The following is a 19,293-nucleotide window of genomic DNA, read 5'->3' on the forward strand; positions in this document are numbered from 1 at the left end:
AGTTCTTTGAAGAAGCAATAAAATTGTTCTGTTGATATTACACACTGAATTCCAAAAGGCCCTTGATAAAGGGCCACACAGAAGACTCTTACAAAAAATTAGATCTTATGGATTTATGTTACGGTTACTACGCCGATAGCAAATGGTTAAAATCTGATAGGCAGAGGGTCATCAATGAGAGTAGATTTGAATGAGGCCAGGTTACAGGGGAGTCCCTGCAGGGCTCGATGTCAAGGCCTCTGGGGTTCATTTGCATGAATAATTTGGATATGGCCAATAATTTCCATCTGTAAATTCACAGAGGATACAAAAAGATACATGGTACAAAAGGATACATGGGGCGATTAACAAAATCATAGTTTTGCAGACCTATTAGGAAGAAGGACGGGCAGGGTGGCAGAACCCTTCAATGTGGACAAGTGTAGTGCAACCTTATCTTTACACAGAATTTAGGTATTACAACACGGAAGCAGCTGTTCGGCACCACCAATCCATGTTGGGGTTTCTGCTCAAAGCACATTAATAATGGAGTGTCTGTTAAAAGATCACCATCAAGAAAGGGACCTGGAGGTAATAGTTAATAACTCATCAAAAAGGTGCACAAGCAACACGAGGTGGCTTTAGGGAAAACAGATAGGGTTTTTGGGTACATGGCACGATCAGTTATTAGGATAGGTTCCAAGAGTTTACTATGGAGAAATATAAATAAAGAGTAGTCAGCACAGGATTCAAAAGGATAGGTCATGCATTACCAATCTTACTGACTTCTTGAAGTAACAAAGGGTAGATAAGGGTAATGCAGTAGAAGCAATATACTGTATTTGGATTTTTCAAAAGCCTTCGATAAAAAGGTACCGCACAGTAGACTCATGACTAAGATCAGAATATGTGAGTCAGGGGACAAGTAGCAGAATGGCTAGCAAGCTGGCTACAAAATGGAAAATTAGTTCTGGGTGATCAATGGTCTGCATGGTTACACCTTGGCGGGACAGGACTGACCGAAAGGAGTGTCCCACCATATTTCTCATATACTGTACCTTTTAAGCAGTACAAACCCCACAAGTTTTACCCATGGCAATTAGCAGGCCAGCCAAAGACCCCCCTCCCATTGTTCTCTCCCTCTGCCAGTCACCATCATTCTTAAAGCTGAGCGTAGCGGTTCAAGGGTTTCAAATACAACAGTATCTAATCAGCGATTGTCAACAGTACTTCCAGTATTACTGGGCAACATTATGACTACAAAGAACGAATGAACTTGAATTTATACAGCGCCTTTCACAACCTCAGGACGTCCCAAAGCGCTTTACAACCAATCGAGTACTTTTGGAAGTGTAGCCACTGTTGCAATATAGGAAACGCAGCCAATTCGCGCACAGCAAGATCCCACAAACTGCAATGTGATACAGGACTCGATAATCTGTTTTAGTGATATTGGTTGAGGAATAAATATTGGCCAGGACAGCAGAGAGGACTCCCCTGCTCTTCTTCGACTAGTGCCATGGGATCTTTAACGTCTCATCCAAAGGACGGGTCATCCGACACTACAGCACTCCTGCAGTACTGCACTGAAGTGCCAGCCTAGATTATGCGCTCATGTCTCTGGAGTGGGACTTGAACCCACGGCCTTCTGGCGAGAGTGCTGCCACCACCGAACCAAGGCCTACACCCGAAACATGAATTGGACAGCTAAGAAAACTAGTCTGTTCTCCCTACAATGTATACAAAACAGACATCTGCACAGCCATACCATAATAACAGCCTCAGGGTAAATAGCCTCGGTAATGACATCCCGGTTGTGCGTGATGTATTCCACCATCTCGTTCAAACCTGCCCGTTTCACCTCTTTGTATTTGAGGTCACTGAGAGGGTCGGAGACAAAGTCAAAGAGGACACAGCATTGTCGTAACTTCTGAACGAACAGCTCTTCTCTCTCATGAGTCTGTGCATCTGGGAAGTGAGAAAATACAGTTTAAAAAGTGCTGCAGTTAACCAGTGTTCCACTGCACAATAGATTTAAAGCGTTAGTCATCTGCTCAACACTTGCCTGCAGAATGGCTCCAATGTTGTCACCAATATTTTATTGTGTCACGAGGTCATGTGCTACCATCACACACCCACATCTGTACAATAGCTTTAATAAATAAATTTACACCTATATACAATACTTTTGTAAAATATATGCATGATTGTACACTTCTGTATAATAGCATCATAAAATGTGAATGTACATCAACAACCCAATAAAATGGAATACTGCACACAGTTTTGGTGTCCATACTTAAGAAAAGACATACTTGCTCTCGAGTCAGTACAAAGAAGGTTCACTCGGTTAATCCCGGGGATGAGGGGATGGACATATGAGGAGAGGTTGAGTAGATTGGGACTCTACTCATTGGAGTTCAGAAGAATGAGGCGATCTTATTGAAACATAAGATTGTGAAGGGGTTGGATCGGGTGGATGTTCCCGATGATGGGTGAAACTAGAACTAGGGGGCATAGTCTTAGAATAAGGGGCTGCTCTTTCAAAACTGAGATGAGGAGGAACTACTTCACTCAGACGGTGGTAGGTCCATGGAATATGCTGCCCCAAAAAGCTGTAGAAGCTACATCATTACATAAATTTAAAACAGAAATAGACAGTTTCCTAGAAGTAAAGGGAATTAAGGGTTACGGGGAGCGGGCAGGAATTTGGACATGAGTCTAGGTTCGGATCGGTCATGGCCCTGTGGGTAGCGGAGCGGGCCCAGGGGCCATGTAGCCTGATCCTGCTCCTATTTCGTGTGTCTAATTCTGTTAGATTCAGGAGATGGTTCTGTGATAGTAGATTGGCGGTTAGGATCAGATCAGCCATGATCTTATTGAATGGCGGAGCAAGCTCGAGGGGCCGATTGGCCTACTCCTGCTCCTATTTCTTATGTTCTTATGTTCTTAAAAGAAAAAAATCCAGCAACAGTTCCAGAATTTGTCCAAAAGCCGGGTTGTGTAGAAAGGACATTTTAAGCTGTAGTGTGAAGCACTGGTGGTTATAGGTCTGTCACTAGCAGTAGTAGTGTAAGCATTTTGAGGTGATTACACAAGAAATGTATTACATCACATTAACGTAAGTGCAATTGTTTGTACAGTGGATTGGTGTTAAAACTCAAAAACATAGGATTACATAGAGGATATACGGCACAGAAACAGGCCATTTGGCCCAACCAGTCCACTCGAGCCTCCTCCCGTCTTTCCTCATCTAAATCTATCAGCGTAACCCTCTATTCCCTTCTCCCTCATATGCTTGTCCAGCCTACTCTTAAATGCATCTATACTATTCGCTTCAACCACCCCGTGGTAGCGAGTTCCACATTCTCACCACTCTCTGGGTAAAGAAGTCTGAATTCCCTATTGGATTTCTTGGTGACTATCTTATATTGATGGCCTCTAGTTATGCTCTTCCTCCACAAGTGGAAACATTCTCACTGTATCCACTCTATCAAAAGCTTTCATAATTTTAAAGACCTCTATTAGGTCACCCCTCACCCTTCTTTTTTCAAGAGAGAAGAGACCCAGCCTGTTCATCCTTTCCTGATACCCTTGCACTTCTGGTAAAACACGAAGTTAACCCCACTGGGTGTACAGGGAGGCTCTTTCTAGGACGACGATTATCCATAAGCTGCGCCTGAAGCTAACAGTTAATGACTTTGTTAAAGTAATCTACTGAACTCTGCGCGTGCACTCTCCACGGAAGCTAGAGATGAAGAACTGCACTGAGCAGACAAAGGCAATAAAGAGATTTGCATTTCTATAGCGCCTTTCACTTAAGAACATAAGAAATAGGAGCAGGAGTAGGTCATTTGGCCCCTCGAGCCTGCTCCGCCATTCAATAAAATCACAGCTGATCTGATCTTGGTCTCAACTCCACTTCCCTGCCCGCTTCCCATTAACCCTCGACTCCCTTCACAACCTCAGGACGTCCCAAACTGCTTTACAGCCATTTAAGTACTTTTGAAGTGTAGATACTATTGTAGGAAATGCGGTGGCCAATTTGCGCACAACAGCAATATGATAATGGCCAGATAATCTGCCTTTTTAAGTGATGTTGATTGAGAGGTGTATATTGGCCAGGACACCGGGAATAACTCTCCTGCTCTTCAAAATAGTGCCCTGGGCACTCCCTCAGCACCGTCCTGGGCAATAGAACATTTAGTGCCCTGGGCACTCCCTCAGCACTGTCCTGGGTAATACAACATTTAGTGCCCCGGGCACTCCCTCAGCACCGTCCTGGGCAATAGAACATTTAGTGCCCTGGGCACTCCCTCAGCACTGTCCTGGGCAATAGAACATTTAGTGCCCTGGGCACTCCCTCAGCACCGTCCTGGGCAATAGAACATTTAGTGCCCTGGGCACTCCCTCAGCACTGTCCTGGGTAATACAACATTTAGTGCCCCGGGCACTCCCTCAGCACCGTCCTGGGCAATAGAACATTTAGTGCCCTGGGCACTCCCTCAGCACTGTTCTGGGTAATACAACATTTAGTGCCCCGGGCACTCCCTCAGCACCGTCCTGGGCAATAGAACATTTAGTGCCCTGGGCACTCCCTCAGCACTGTCCTGGGCAATAGAACATTTAGTGCCCTGGGCACTCCCTCAGCGCTGTCCTGGGTAATACAACATTTAGTGCCCTGGGCGCTCCCTCAGCACCGTCCTGGGTAATACAACATTTAGTGCCCCGGGCACTCCCCCAGCGCTGTCCTGGGTAATACAACATTTAGTGCCCTGGGCACTCCCTCAGCACCGTCCTGGGCAATAGAACATTTAGTGCCCTGGGCACTCCCTCAGCACCGTCCTGGGTAATGGAACATTTAGTGCCATGGGCACTCCCTCAGCACCGTCCTGGGCAATAGAACATTTAGTGCCATGGGCACTCCCTCAGCACCGTCCTGGGTAATGGAACATTTGGCAATCTAAGGCAAGTGTGTTCAACTCAACTAAAATTGCAGATTCCAGGCCCAGAGATGCTTGTCTTCCAAATCTGCTCTTGCTCCAATCAATGGGTTCAAGAATATTTCAGAATAAAACCATAAAAATTTTTTTTTTTTTTTTTTTTTTTTAAATGACCATGAAAGCTTTGTTAAAAACACAACTGGTCCAGTCATATGCTGAGGGAGGAGAGGAACTTGCCACCCTTACCCAGTATGGCCTACACATGACTAGTCCTCACTCACTATGTGGTTGACTTAATGCTCTTTATAGTGACCCAGCAAGCCACTCAGTTGTACACAGGGCAATGAGGGCTGGGCAATAAATGTGGAACTGCATCCAGCCACTGAAATCCATGTGTAAAAATAACCCAAGTAGTGGCTGTAACTTGCTAGTGCACTTTGTGCATGCAGTGTTCCTGACCTCAACCAGGAGCAATCATGCAGGCCAGAGGACAGCTCAAGTCTGCCGGGGGTGGGGGGCTGTGTGAACAGAATAAAAACTACAGCAGAGTTTATTCACATAGCAAACTTCAGCAGATACCTGGAGCATTTCATCTACCTATCGGCTCCACTAGTTAAAAACACACGTACGAGGGAGGGGAACAAATAAAAAAACAGAAGTGTGCCAGAAAAAGGAGATTGAAGCTTGACATTCTGATTTTCAGTTGCTAGGTTTAACATTCAGTCCTGGATCAATTCTGATGTCTGTTCTCAATTTGGATGGACCATTTGCAGAGCTGGAAGAATCCCATCGCCTTGGATCCAACACCAGTAAATCTGAAAAGAACATCTACACAAGGAGGATTTCTAGCAAAGGAACCAACTTGGATATTGACACAAATAACCAGCCATCTGCCAGCATCAGACTGGCAACAACAGGCTGGAACTGGCCCAAAGAATACCACAGCACTGTTCCGACAAACCATCTCAACTCTGACTGGAGAAAGAAACCAGTTGTAGCTATTTTTAGCCATCCCAGGGTTAAGGGAACAGCACCATTAATTTTTTTACATTGGGAATCTATGGTGCAGGATACAGCCAGAGTAAAAGGGGAGAGCAAGTCAGGAAATGGATGAGCTTAGGGTTTAAAGACTGTAAACCCTAGGAGAAAGGGAGGACAGAGGAGCAAGGGACATCCGTAGTTCTCAGGTCCTGGGAAAGAATGGAGAGTGGGAGACAGTGCAACCCAATGAGGATGCAGGAAGCAGGAAGAGGATACAGGGCAGCATTAAGTGGAGCTTAGGCAGAATCACGTGGACTATTCCGTACAATCTGGTGTGCAGAGGGAGGAATGGTGCAGAGGCCAGACCACAGATTTCCGATGGTGATCAGCTATGGGATTCCAGCCTTGGGGGGTGCTATGAAGAACAGGCTGGCCAGGGACAGAGCACCAAATCACATGCAGGCTGCTCCTCTGAGCTTTACCCCCTGGTCAAGAAACCCCGAGAAGGACAGAGAGGAAAACTCAGAAGAATGCAAGGGTCACCCACAACATTATTTTAGCATGGTCTGTATCTTCATCCACTTTTAAGAGCCTGTAAACTAATTAATTTTAAATCCAAGATCGATAGATTTTTGGTAGCCAAGGGTATTAAGAGATATGGAGCCAAGGCAAGTGGATGGACTGAAGATATAGATCAGCCATAAAAAAAGACTTGCATTTCTATAGCACCTTTCACGACCTCAGGACATCCCAAAGCGTTTTACAGCCAATGAAGTATTTTTGAAGTGTAGTCACTGATGTAATGTGGGAAACACAGCAGCCAATTTGTGCACAGCAAGCTCCCACAAACAGCAATGTGATAATGACCAGATAATCTGTTTTTTGTGATGTTGAGTGAGGGATAAATATTGGCCAGGACACCAGGGATAACTCCCCTGCGCTGAAATAGTGCCATGGGATCTTTTACGTCCACCTGAGAGCAGACGGGGCTTCGGTTTAATGTCTCATCCAAAAGACGGCACACTCAGACAGTTTGAGGGTGAGAAACTTGGGTCTGAAACTAGGGTCTTAAACTTAAATAAAGGCAATTACAAGGGTATGAGGACAGAGTTAGCTAAAGTGGACTGGGAAAATAGATTAAAGGGTAAGACGGTAGATAAGCAGTAGCAGACTTTTAAGGAGACATTTCATAACTCTCAACAAAGATATATTCCAGTGAGAAAGAAAGACTATGAGAAGGTTGAACCATCTGTGGCTAACTAAGGAAGTTAAGGATGGTATCAAATTGAAAGAAAAGGCATACAATGTTGCAAAGATTAGTGGTAGGCCAGAAGATTGGGAATTTTTAGAAACTTGCAAAGGATGACAAAAAAATTGAGGGAGAAAATAGATTATGAAAGTAAACTAGCAAGAAATATAAAGACAGTAAGAGCTTCTACAAGTATATAAAAAGGAAGTTAGTAGCTAAAGTAAACGTTGGTCCTTTAGAGGATGAGACTGGGGAATTAATAATGGGAAACAAGGAAATGGCAGAGACTTTGAAGAAGTATTTTGTATTTGTCTTCATGGCAGAAGACACTAAAAGCATCCCAATAATAATAGATAATCAAGGGGCTATAGGGAGGGAGAAACTTAAAACAATCACTAGAGAAAAAGTACCAGGCAAACTAATGGGGCTAAAGGCAGACAAGTCCCCTGGACCTGATGGCCTGCATCCTAGGGTCTTGAAAGAAGTGACTGCAGAGATAGTGGATGCATTGGTTGTAATCTACCAAAATTCTGGAAAGGTCCCAGCGGATTGGAAAACCGAAAATGAAACACCCCTATTCAAGAAAGGAGGGAGACAGAAAGCAGGAATCTATAGGCCAGTTAGCCTAACATCTGTCATTGGGAAAATGCTGGAATCCGTTATTAAGGAAGTGGTAGCAGGACATTTAGAGAATCAGAATACAATCAAGCAGAGTCAACATGGTTCTATGAAAGGGAAATCGTGTTTAACAAATTCATTAGAGTTCTTGGAGGATGTAACGAGCAGGGTGGATAAAGGGGAACCAGATGTGGTGTATTTGGATTTCCAAAAGGCATTCGATAAGGTGCCACATAAAAGGTTACTGCACAAGATAAGAGCTCATGGTGGTGGGGGTAATATATTAGCATGGATAGAGGATTGGCTAACAGAAAACAGAGTCGGGATAAATGGGTCATTTTCAGGTTGGCAAACGGTAACTAGTGGGGTGCCGCAGGGATCAATGCTGGGGCCTCAACTATTTACAATCTATATTAATGACTTGGATGAAGGGACCGAGTGTACTGTAGCCAAATTGGCTGATGATACAAAGATAGGTGGGTTAGCAAGTTGTGAGGACACAAAGAGTCTACAAAAGGATGTAGAGAGGTTAAGTGAGTGGGCAAAAATTTGGCAGATGGAGTATAATGTGGTAAAATGTGAGGTTATTCACTTTGGTAGGAAGAATAGAAAAGCAAAATATTATTTAAATGGAGAGAGACTACAGAATGCTGCGGTACAGGGGGATCGGGATGTCCTCGTACATGAAACAAAGTTAGCATGCAGGTACAGCAAGTAATTAGAAAGGCAAATGCAATGTTGACCTTTACTGCAAGGGGGATGGAGTATAAAAGTAGGGAAGTCTTGCTACACCTATTTCAAATTCAATGTTATTTGCCATATGTAACTAGTACAATGGAATGCTTACTCCCCGATCACTCCCACAATAAGCTGTGGGAGCTCAGAGACACGTCGCTATTCTCCAGCGCCATGTTCAGAAAGTGTCAATACAATGGCATCCAATGGCAGTGGGAACGCGATGTCCCTCAGCCGCTCCGTCACCGCGGCCTCCTCCTCACTGTTGCCGGCTCCACGATGTGGTGGCCTGCTTCTCCCGCTCATGGTCCGGCCTCTGGCCACCATGCCCGGCTCTCCCTCCTCCCAGTCAGACTGAGAGCTTCCTGCCGAGGAGCTGCCGGCCGACGTGCTGTAGTGGGTAATCGTAGCTGCTGCCGCTTGCTGCTGCTGCGCTGCCTCCGCCCGACTCGCCGAACACAGTCGAGATGTAGAAGCTCCGGTCGCCGGTTCCACACCTGCTTCTCCCACTCTCAGTCCGGCCGCCATGCCCGGCTCCCCTCCTCCCAGTCGGAATGCAAGCTTCCCGCCGAGGAGCTGCCGGCCGATGTGCTGTAGCGGGTCGTCGTGGCTGCTGCTGCTGCGTTGCTGCTGCGCTGCTTCCGCCCGACTCGCCGAACACATCGCTCCGGCAGCGGGAGCGGGCCGTCCGAAGCAGGGAGCGCGCTTACCTCCGGACCGTCTCGGTCGCCATCATGAACTAGAGTACTGTGTACAGTTTTGGTCTCTTTATTGAAGGAGGGATATACTTGCATTGGAGGCAGTTCAGAAAAGGTTCACTAGGTTGATTCCTGGGATGAAGGGGTTGGCTTATGAGGAAAGGTTGAGCCTATACTCATTGGAGTTTAGAAGAATGAGAGGGGATCCTATTGAAACATAAGATTCTGAGGGGGCTTGACAGGGTAGATGCAGAGAGGATGTTTCCCCTCATGGGGGAATCTAGAACTAGGGGGCATAGTTTCAGTGTAAAGGGGTCGCCCATTTAAGACAGAAATGAGGAGGAATTTTTTCTCAGAGGGTCGTGAATCTTTGGAATTCTCTACCCCAGAGAGCTGTGGAGGCTGGGTCATTGAATATATTCAAGGCTGAGATAGACACATTTTTGAACTATAGGGAGTCGAGGGTTATGGGGAACAGGCAGAAAAGTGGAGTTGAGGCCAAGATCAGATCAGCCATGAATCTTATTGAATGGCAGAGCAGGCTCAAGGGGCTGAATGGCCTACTCCTGTTCCTATTTCTTATGTTCTTATGACAGTGCAGCACTAGATTTTTGTGCGCAAATCTGGAGTGGGACTTGAACCCACAACCTTCTAACTCAGAGGTGAGAGCGCTACCCACTGAGCCACGGCTGACACTTGATCTCATTGAATGGCGGAACAGGCTCGAGGGGCCGAATGGCTGACTCCTGTTCCTATATTCCCAAGGGTGTGATTAGCATAAATGCAACCAGTACACCAGATTCCGTTCTGGCAATAGGTTATCGACCTGAAACGTTAACTGTTCCTCTGCACAAATGCTGCCTGACCCGCTGAGCGTTTCCAGTATTTTCTGGTTTTACTCCAGATTCTGTGAAGGTTCCATAACCCAAGTATTTATATCATCTTATGCAAGTGATAAATGGCCAGCGGTTATATAAACACACGTACCAAAGCTGTCCTCAGGAGTGCTCCCACCAAAACTATACAAGACATGTTCTTAACTGAAGCAAACATTGCCTACAATTTGCTAGCCGAACAGCTGAGAAAGTGAGCAATGAGTTCTGCTTCTTTGTTGTAAAAATGCATTCTACTTTCTGTACCAGTCCCCAGAAAAACAAAGAGGGATTTTTATATTTCATACCTCCCACCAACCCCCACAGTTCATCCTCTCCTGACTCGGTTACTTTCCAAATGTGTGAGCTTCCCTCTAACCTCAATCAAGGCAGGTTATTGCACTGTGGAGGACATTGCATGTAAACCCAACCCTGTCCTCACCCGATATTCAAACACACGCACTTTCCAATCGTGGTCACTGTATAGTGATCAGGAGCAGGATCCTAACCAATGTCCCAGCCCAAAGTCAACTGCCACAACCCAATTCAGATCAACTAACTCAGCAGATGAGAAGTTAATGAGAGGCGTCATGCCTCAGTACCACACTGTAGCGCTTTTAACCAAATGAGCCAAGATGGTTTGCTTCAGCAGCACAAAAACATCCCAACTCAAGTGCAGTGGTCCTTTGGGATGAATATCTGAATTGCTGTTTCCTACAACTGTGTTTACCCAAATTATTCCAACATTGGGCGTACAGGAAGAGAAATTTGTACAAGCGCAAAATACTGCGGATGCTGGAAATCCAAAATAAAAACTGGAAATGCTGAGCCGGTCAGGCAGCATCTGTCGAGAGAGAAAGTGTGTCAACGTTTCAGGTCGATGACACTTCGTCAGAACTGGAAAAAGTTAGAGAATAACAGATTTTAAGCAAGTGCGGGGCAGTCAGGAAAGAACAAAAGGGAAGGTCTGTGATAGGGTGGAAGGCAGGGGAGATTAAAAGACAAAAAAGTGATGATGGTGCGAGGCAAAAGGAGATGGTAATGGGACAACTAAAGAAACAAAAAGATGGGTCTAGAAGAGGTGTAAATGGCAGAATCATCAACAGCAGCTATCTGAAATAAATGGGGGCAGAGGTTATGGTCTGAAATTGTTGAACTCTAAATGGAGTCCAGAAGGCTGTAAAGTGCTTAATCGAAAGATGAGGTGCTGATCCTCGAGCTTATGTTGAGCTTCGTTGGAACAGTGTAAGAGGCCAAGGACAGAGGTCAGAGTGGGAGTGGAGCGGAGAATTAGTGACAGGCGATCAGAACCTCAGGATCACACTTACGGACTGAACGGAGATGTTCCACAAAGCGGGTCACCCAATCTGCATGTGGTCTCCCCAATGTAGAGGAGACAGCATCGTGAGCAGCAACTACAGTATACTAAATTGAAGGTAACGCAAATAAAATCACCGTTTCACATGGACGGTGTGTTTGGGGCCCTGGACGGTGGGAAGGGAGGAGGTAAAAGGGCAAATGTTGCATCTCCTGCACTTACACGGGAAGGTGCCGTGGGAAGGGGAGTGGGTGTCGCGGAGGGAACGTCCCTTCGGAATGCTGAAAGGAGAGTGGAAGGGAAGGTGTGTTTGGTAATAACAGAAAATGCTGGAAAAACTCAGCAGGCCAGGCAACATCCGTGGAGAGAAATTAAGAGTCGACGTTTCGGGTCGAAACCCTTCTTCAAATCTGGAAAGGAAATGAAATAGATCGAAGGCAGGGCTGCGATAGAACAAAAGAAGTAAAGAGACATTAAGAGGTATTCAAAACCAGACGAGATGGTAATAGGACAGTGGAGACAAAAGACAGCTCAGATTAGGTGTGAAGTGTACTGGCAGAATGGGAGACAGCAAAAAAAAGGAAAAGGGGGCCGGGGGGGTAAACCCAAAACAAAGGGGTGGAAAAAACACAAGTAAAAATGTAATAGGGGTCGAGGTTATGATCTGAAATTGTTGAACTCAATATTGAGTCTGGAAGGCTGCAGAGTGCCTAATCGGAAGATGAGGTGCTGTTCCTCGAGTTTACGTTGAGCTTCCGTGGAACAATGCAAGAGGCCGAGGACGGTGAGGTCCGAGTGGGAATGGAGCGGTGAATTAAAATGACAGGCGACCGGAAGCTCGGGGTTACCCTTACGGACTGAACAGAGGTGTTCCGCAAAGCAGTCACCCAATCTGCGTTTGGTCTCCCCAATGTAGAGGAGACCGCATCGTGAGCAGCGAATACAGTATATTAAATTGCAAGAAGTACAAGTAAATTGCTGTTTCACCTGGAAAGGGTGTTTGGGGCCCTGGACAGTGGGATTGGGGGGGGGGGGGGGGGGGAAAAAGAGGGGTATAGGGGCAGGTGTTACATCTCCTGCGCGTGCACAGGAAGGTGCCAGGTGAAGGGCTGTTGGGGGTGATAGAGGAGTGGACTAGGGTGTCTCGGAGGGAGCGGTCCCTACGGAATGCTGAAAGGGGAGGGGAGGAGAAGGGAAGATGCGTTTGGTGGTGGGAATCACTTTGGAGGTAGCGGAAATGGCAGAGGATGATCTGTTGAATGTGGAGGCTGGTGGGGTGAAAGGTGAGGACAAGGGGAACCCTATCGTGGTTCCGGGGGGGGAGGGGCAGGGGTGAGGGCAGAAGCGCAGGAGATAGAACGGACACGGTCGAGGGCCGTGTCAACCACGGTCGAGGGCCGTGTCAACCACGGTCGAGGGGAATCCTCGGTTGAGGAAAAAGACATGTCGGAAGCACTGGTGTGGAAGGTGGCATCGTCGGAGCAGATACGGCGGAAACAGAGAAACTGGGAGAATGGAATAGAGTCCTTGCAGGAGGCGGGGTGGGAGGAAGTGTAGTCCAGGTAGCTGTGGGAGTCAGTGGGCTTGTAGTGAATATTGGTCAATAACCTATCCCTGGAGACGGAGAAGTCGAGGAAGGGAAGGGAAGAGTCAGAGATGGACCATGTGAAGGCGAGGGAAGGGTGGAAATTGGAGGCAAAGTGAATGAAATTGTCTAGTTCGGGGCGAGAGCAGGAAACGGCACCGATACAGTCATCAATGTATCGGAAAAAGAAGTGAGGGAGGGGACCTGAGTAACCTCCTGGACTAGTTTTGATCACCTAAGGGGGTCGGAGAGGAATTTCCCAGCGGTTCTTTCCCCAAATTGGCCTCTCCCAGGAGATCACATTGGTTTCAGGTGGGGTGGGGAATATATATTTTGTGATGGGACAGGCTGGCTGGACCAGAGAGTCTTCTCCTTTCTGTCCTTGTTCGTATGTTTGTATTTGGAGTTCCAGGCCTATCGGTCACTTGCTGGGAAGGATGAAACGCCCGCACATGTAATACCTGCTTTGCCCACTATAAAGATGCTGCTTTAGGTTAACAGCAGTCGAGTTACACTGTGATTCACAGTCCCCTATTAAATGAGCTGAATATCGTGTACAGCTCCTTGGTAACGAGAATACTTCCAGTAGGCAGTAAACTTTAATTTTCAACAACTGCCCCCCTCCCCTCGGACTTTTTCTTGTATAATAATTCACGCCTCAGTCATGCCAAGCTGCATTTTGGATGAAACATTAAAACAAGGCCTTGCCTGCCCTCTCAAATGGATGTCAAAGATCCCATTACACTATTCGAAGACGAGCAGGGGAGTTTTCCCCGGTGTCCTGGCCAATATTGATACCTTAACCAACTTCACTAACAGATTATCTGGCCATTATCTTGCTCTTTGCGGGAGCTTGCTGTGCGCAAAATTGGCTGCCACGTTTTCTACATTACAACAGTGACACCTCAAAAGTACTTCATTGGCTGTAAAACGCTTCGAGACATCGTGAAAGACGCTCTATAAGTGCAAGGCAGTCTTTCTTTTCACTTCATTGAAATCGCAGCACCAACAGCACGCTACTGGCAGCAGCTCACCATCATCACATACTGTGTGTGGTGAAAGGGCAGGCCTCGATTCTTGGCAGTGAATGGTGCAGGACAATTGTGTGTTGAGTCTGGGGCCCTGTGTTAAAATGAAGCAGTCCTAATCTGCTCCTCACATGGTCAGCACTGGTGCAGTCATCCAGTGTGCTACACGAATCAAGAGATAAGCAACTTTCACTCAGCCCAACCTACTGCATAACAGGATTGCGCTGTCTTAAGTGTAAATCGTCCATTTGAAATAAAAAGCATTGAATTCTCGTTAGCTATTTTGAGGTTGCCAGTCCTTTGAAGTACTTGAGATCCTTATCTTCTGTAGGCCTTCTCTCTCTCTCTCCCCTTTCCATCAGCACCTACCCAGACGTCAGAGTCCCTTTGGGAAACGATCCACTCATCAGCTCCGGTAATGAAATACAATAAATATTCCTTAGCTCCATCAGCCTCATCACTAGGATTTCAGTGAAACATAATGGTCGGGTTGTGGAATTTTTATATAAATTTGAACTGTTGTTGGGGGGGTGGGGTGGGGAGGGGGAGAAATACACCCAGCAGTATATTTAGAGACTTTTATCATTCCACATTGGGGTTGTATCTGGAGGGTTTGGACTCCTGGCCGTTATGATGGAAAATGCACATGTGGACATTGGGTGAAGACAGAATTGGGCTCAGCTGTGATCTGCCCTCCCACACAAAAGGTAGAATAGGCTGGCAACACTCAATGTCAAAGCTCACCAGAAGCTGCATGGCACTCATGGAACTGCCTCCAGCATGACTCAATGCCTTTGGAGGACAGAGAGACACACAGACAGAGACACACACAGAAAGACTTCATCAGCAGGCAAAAAAAAGCGATCGACAGCAGGCGATATTAGCGGACAGGAGCATTTCACTATAAATGACCTGCTCTTTCTGGAGTTAGCGAGTACATAATAGGAGACTGGCATTAACCACAAAACAATCGGTGTCAAAGTCCGATAAACTGCAAGCATGAATCCAAAAAGCAGCAGAACCTAGAGGCTGAACTATGGCCTCAGCGTACACTGACATTTCCGAGTTTCCAACCTTAATGGAATTCTCTCAATATGTACCCTTCAGTGAGATCTTGCTCACAATTCAGTAGCATGGAACTGCCAATAGATCCTAAGTAAAATAAAACTGCCATGAACTTCAGTCAGAATGACTAAAGTAACAGATGTGTAGAAGCGATTCCAAGCCTGTAATCGGATTCTGGGATCCAGACTGTTCTGAAATGCACCATTATCTGTTCCCTCAAGATTACTCCTCCCTTACAATAAACAGTGCCTGATGAATTCTTCTCCATTTCATCACCTGAAATAATCCAAGCATTTCTTTTTGTAAATTGAGAAACAAAGTGTCAAAGTCACAGGCAAGACACCACTGGATTGAAAGAGTAAAATACCAAATAAATCAAATAGTTGTTAGGTGACACAAAGCTTGGCTTTGAGAAGTATGTGGATTGTAAGCAGACCAAGGGAGGCAAGAAGTTCCACCGTTTTGATATTCTGGAAAAGAGCATTTGTCAATGCAAACTCACAGCTTAGGAAAAACACAAAAGGAAATTTCAAGAGCACAAAGCACAACACCGACATGGAGTGCAACGCCTGCATGGATATTAATGCAAGGGTCAGGGGGCCAATCAGGAAATTAGGAAGCACATCTTCACACAAAGGAAAATCTGGAATGCTCTCCCCTAAAAAGGCAGTGGATGCAGAGGGACAATTGCAATTTTCAAGACTGAAATCAACAGATGTTTGTTAGATAAGGGCATCAAGAGATATGGATCAGAGGCAGGTAAATGGAGTGGAGGTAGAGATGATCTAATTGAATGGTGCAACATGCTGGAGGGGCTGAATGCCCCACTCCTGTTCCTAACCTATTATCAAAAATAACCAGCAATTGGTATGTTTGGCAACTCTCCAACGAGGGAGGTCTGTCAATAATTCTTGAAATATCCATCTTTATGTAACTGGCACACAGGCTTTTGCTTACACCTGTAGTTTAATTGGTAACTGGTTACCATTACTTTGGCTGGGGTTTGCACCGAAGACAGTAGTTGGAAGTGACATTTAAAAAGGATAATTATACATGAGCGGGTACAGGAATGGTGTTGGGCAACTAGATCTGCAGTTACAGCAGAATATTGGAAAATATATGAACTCGATTCCAAAATGCAACTTCATTAGAACGGAACATTTAAATAAGCAATTTCTTAACAATGCTGCTTCTCTTTCCCTTCCTCTGTTGAAAGAATTTGCTACAGCAGGTGTAGAGTTCCACTGCTACGCTACGCTCTCCCCAACACGAAACAAGAGGCCAGTCATGCCCAAATTGAGACATCAAATGGGGACAGGCACTTTGACCATGGGCAGACGATCTGAACCCAGGCTTGTCCTGAACAAACATCACCATCAACACTTTCCAGCAGGAGTCAGAGACCTTTGCACATTCATACAATAGCAAAATACTGCGGATGCTGGAAATCTGAAACAACAGCAGAAAATGCTGGAAGCACTCGGCAGGTCAGGCAGCATCTGTGGAGAGAGAAACAGAGTTAACGTTTCAGGTCTGGGACCCTTCATCAGAACTGGAAAAAGCTGGAGATGTAACATATCTTTGCACCTGCTTAATATGTTACATCTCTGATATCCATGATCCTCTGTCCCACCATTCATTGTGTATTCCCTTGCCTTGTTAGTCCTCCCAAAATGCATCACCTCACTTTTCACAGTTAAATTCCACTTGCCACTGTTCTGCCCATCAGACCAACCCGTCTATATCATCCTGTAGCTTCCCTCCTCGCTATTTACCACTCCACCAAGTTTCATGTAATCTGCAAACTTACTGATCATACCTCCTACATTCATATCCAAATCATTAATGTACACTACAAACAACAAAGGACCCAGCACCGACCCCTGCGGTACACCACTGGACACAGGCTTCCAGTCACAAAAACAACCTTTGACCAATCCTGCCATGAAGCCAATTTTGGATCCAATGTGCCAAATTGCCCTGGATCCCATGGGCTCTTACCTTCTTGACCAGTCTCCCATGCGGGACTTTGTCAAAAGCCTTACTGAAGTCCATGTAGACTACATCAACTGCACTACCCTCATCCACACACCTAGACACCCCCTCGAAAAATTCAATCAAATTGGTTAGAAATGATCTCCCCCTGACAAGGCTATGCTGACTATCCTTGATTAATCCTTGCCTCTCCAAATGGAGACTAATTCAGTCCCTCAGAATTTTTTCCAATAATTTCCCTACCACTGATGTTAGGCTCACTGGCCTGTAATTCCCTGGTTTATTCCTACTACCCTTCTTGAATAATGGTACTACATTAGCTGTCCTCCAGTCCTCTGAAAATGTGTGTCAGAGCCCCTGCAATCTCCTCCCTTGCCTCACATCGCAGCCTGGGATACATCTCGTCTGGGCCTGGGGATTTATCCACTTTTAAGCCCGCTAAAACCGCTAGTACCTCCTCCCTCTCAATACTAATTTGTTCAAGTATATCACAATCCCCCTGCCCGATTTCTATGCCTACATCGTCCTTCTCCATAGTGAACACAGATGCAAAATATTAATTAAAACCTCACCCACATCTTCCGGCTCTACACACAGATTGCCATTTTGGTCCCTACTCTTCTACTCTTTCCCTGGTTATCCTCTTGCCCTTAATATACTTATAAAACACCTTGGGATTTTCCTTTATTTTGCCCGCCAGTGTTTTTTCATGCCCCCTCTTCGCTCTCCTAATTTCTTTACGTACCCCCCCTGCACTGTCTATACTCCTCTAGGGCTTCCACTGTTTTTAGTCCTTTGTATCTGCCAAAAGCCTCCCTTTTTTCCCCTAATCCATTCTTGTATATCCCTTGACATCCAGGGTTCCCTGGGCTTGTTGGTCCCACCCTTGACCTTTACAGGAACATGTTGGCGCTGTAATCTCTCGCTTTCCTTTCTGAATGACTCCCACAAATGCATGTACCAAACTGGTTCATTACTCAACTTAACCTCTCCTGCTACATTTAAATTATTTTTTTTATTTATTCCTGGGATGTGGTCGTCAAGGCCAGCATTTATTGCCTATCCATAATTGCTCGAGAAGGTGATGGTGAGCCACCTTCTTGAACCGATGCAGTCCGTGTGGTGAAGGTACTCCAACAGTGCTGTTAGGGAGGGAGTTCCAGGATTTTGACCCAGCAATAATGAGGAAACAGCGATATACTTCCAAGTCAGGATGGCGTGTGACTTGGAGGTGGTGGCGTTCCCATGTGCCTGCTGCCCTTATCCTTCTAGATGGCAGAGGTCGTGAGTTTGGGAGTTGCTGCAGTGCATCTTGTAGATGGTACACACTGCAGCCATGGTACACCGGTGGTGGAGGAAGTGAATGTTTAAGGTGGTGGATGGGGTGCAAATCAAGCAGGCTGCTTTGTCCTGGATGGTGTAGAACCGAGAGTGTTGTTGAAGCTGCACTCATCCAGGCAAGTGGAGAGTATTCCATTACTCCTGACTTGTGCCTTGTAGATGGTGGATAGACTTTGGCGAGTCAGGAGAGACACTCACTGCAGAATACCCAGCCTCTGACCTGCTCTTGTAACCATAGTATTTATATGACTGGTCCAATTAAGTTTCTGGTTAATGGTGACCCCCCCCCCCCACCCAAGGATGTTGATGGTGGGGGATTCAGCGATGGCTATGCCGTTGAATGTCATGGGGCAGTGGTTGGACTTTCACTTGTTGGCGATAGCCATTGCCTGGCAGTTAATTGGCAAGTAACATTACTGCCACACATCAGCCCAAGCTTGAATGTCATCCAGGTCTTGCTGCATGGGGGCATGGACTGCTTCATTATCTGAGGAGTTGCAAATGGCACTGAACACTGCAGTCATCAGCGAACATCCCCACTTCTGACCTTTTGATGGAGGGGAGTCATTGATGAAGCAGCTGAAGGTGGTTGGGTTGGGCTGAGGACACTGCCCTGAGAAACCCCTGCAACAATGTACTGGGGCTGGAATGATTGACCAACAATCACAACCAGCTTCCTTTGTACTTGGTATCACCCCCCCCCCCCCCCCCCCGCCGATTCCCATTGACTTCAGTTTTACTAGGGCTCCTCCATGCCACACTCGGTCAAATGCTGCCTTGATGTCAAGGGCAGTCACTCTTACCTCACCAATTTAGCTCTTTTGTCCATGTTTGGACCAAGGCTGTAATGAGGTCTGGAGCAGAGTGGTCCTGGCAGAACCCAAAC

General features: G+C 46.2%; 1 protein-coding gene across 1 annotated transcript in view; it reads right to left on the minus strand.

Annotated features, from left to right (window-relative positions):
* Nucleotides 1-408: 408 nt before the first annotated feature.
* The window catches only part of LOC147113160 (serine/threonine-protein phosphatase 2A 56 kDa regulatory subunit delta isoform-like), a 73,122-nt gene continuing 54,237 nt past the window's right edge, over nt 409-19,293 (minus strand). The window contains exon 4 of the mRNA XM_085998054.1: nt 409-1,947. Within this exon, the coding sequence (XP_085854180.1) occupies nt 1,661-1,947 (287 nt within the window). The 3' untranslated portion in view covers nt 409-1,660. The remainder of the gene's footprint in view (nt 1,948-19,293) is intronic.

Source organism: Somniosus microcephalus, chromosome 9, assembly GCF_052327205.1.
Source record: "Somniosus microcephalus isolate GS21.2 chromosome 9, FLI_Smic_1.0, whole genome shotgun sequence".
NCBI classification, from domain to species: Eukaryota; Metazoa; Chordata; class Chondrichthyes; order Squaliformes; family Somniosidae; genus Somniosus; species Somniosus microcephalus.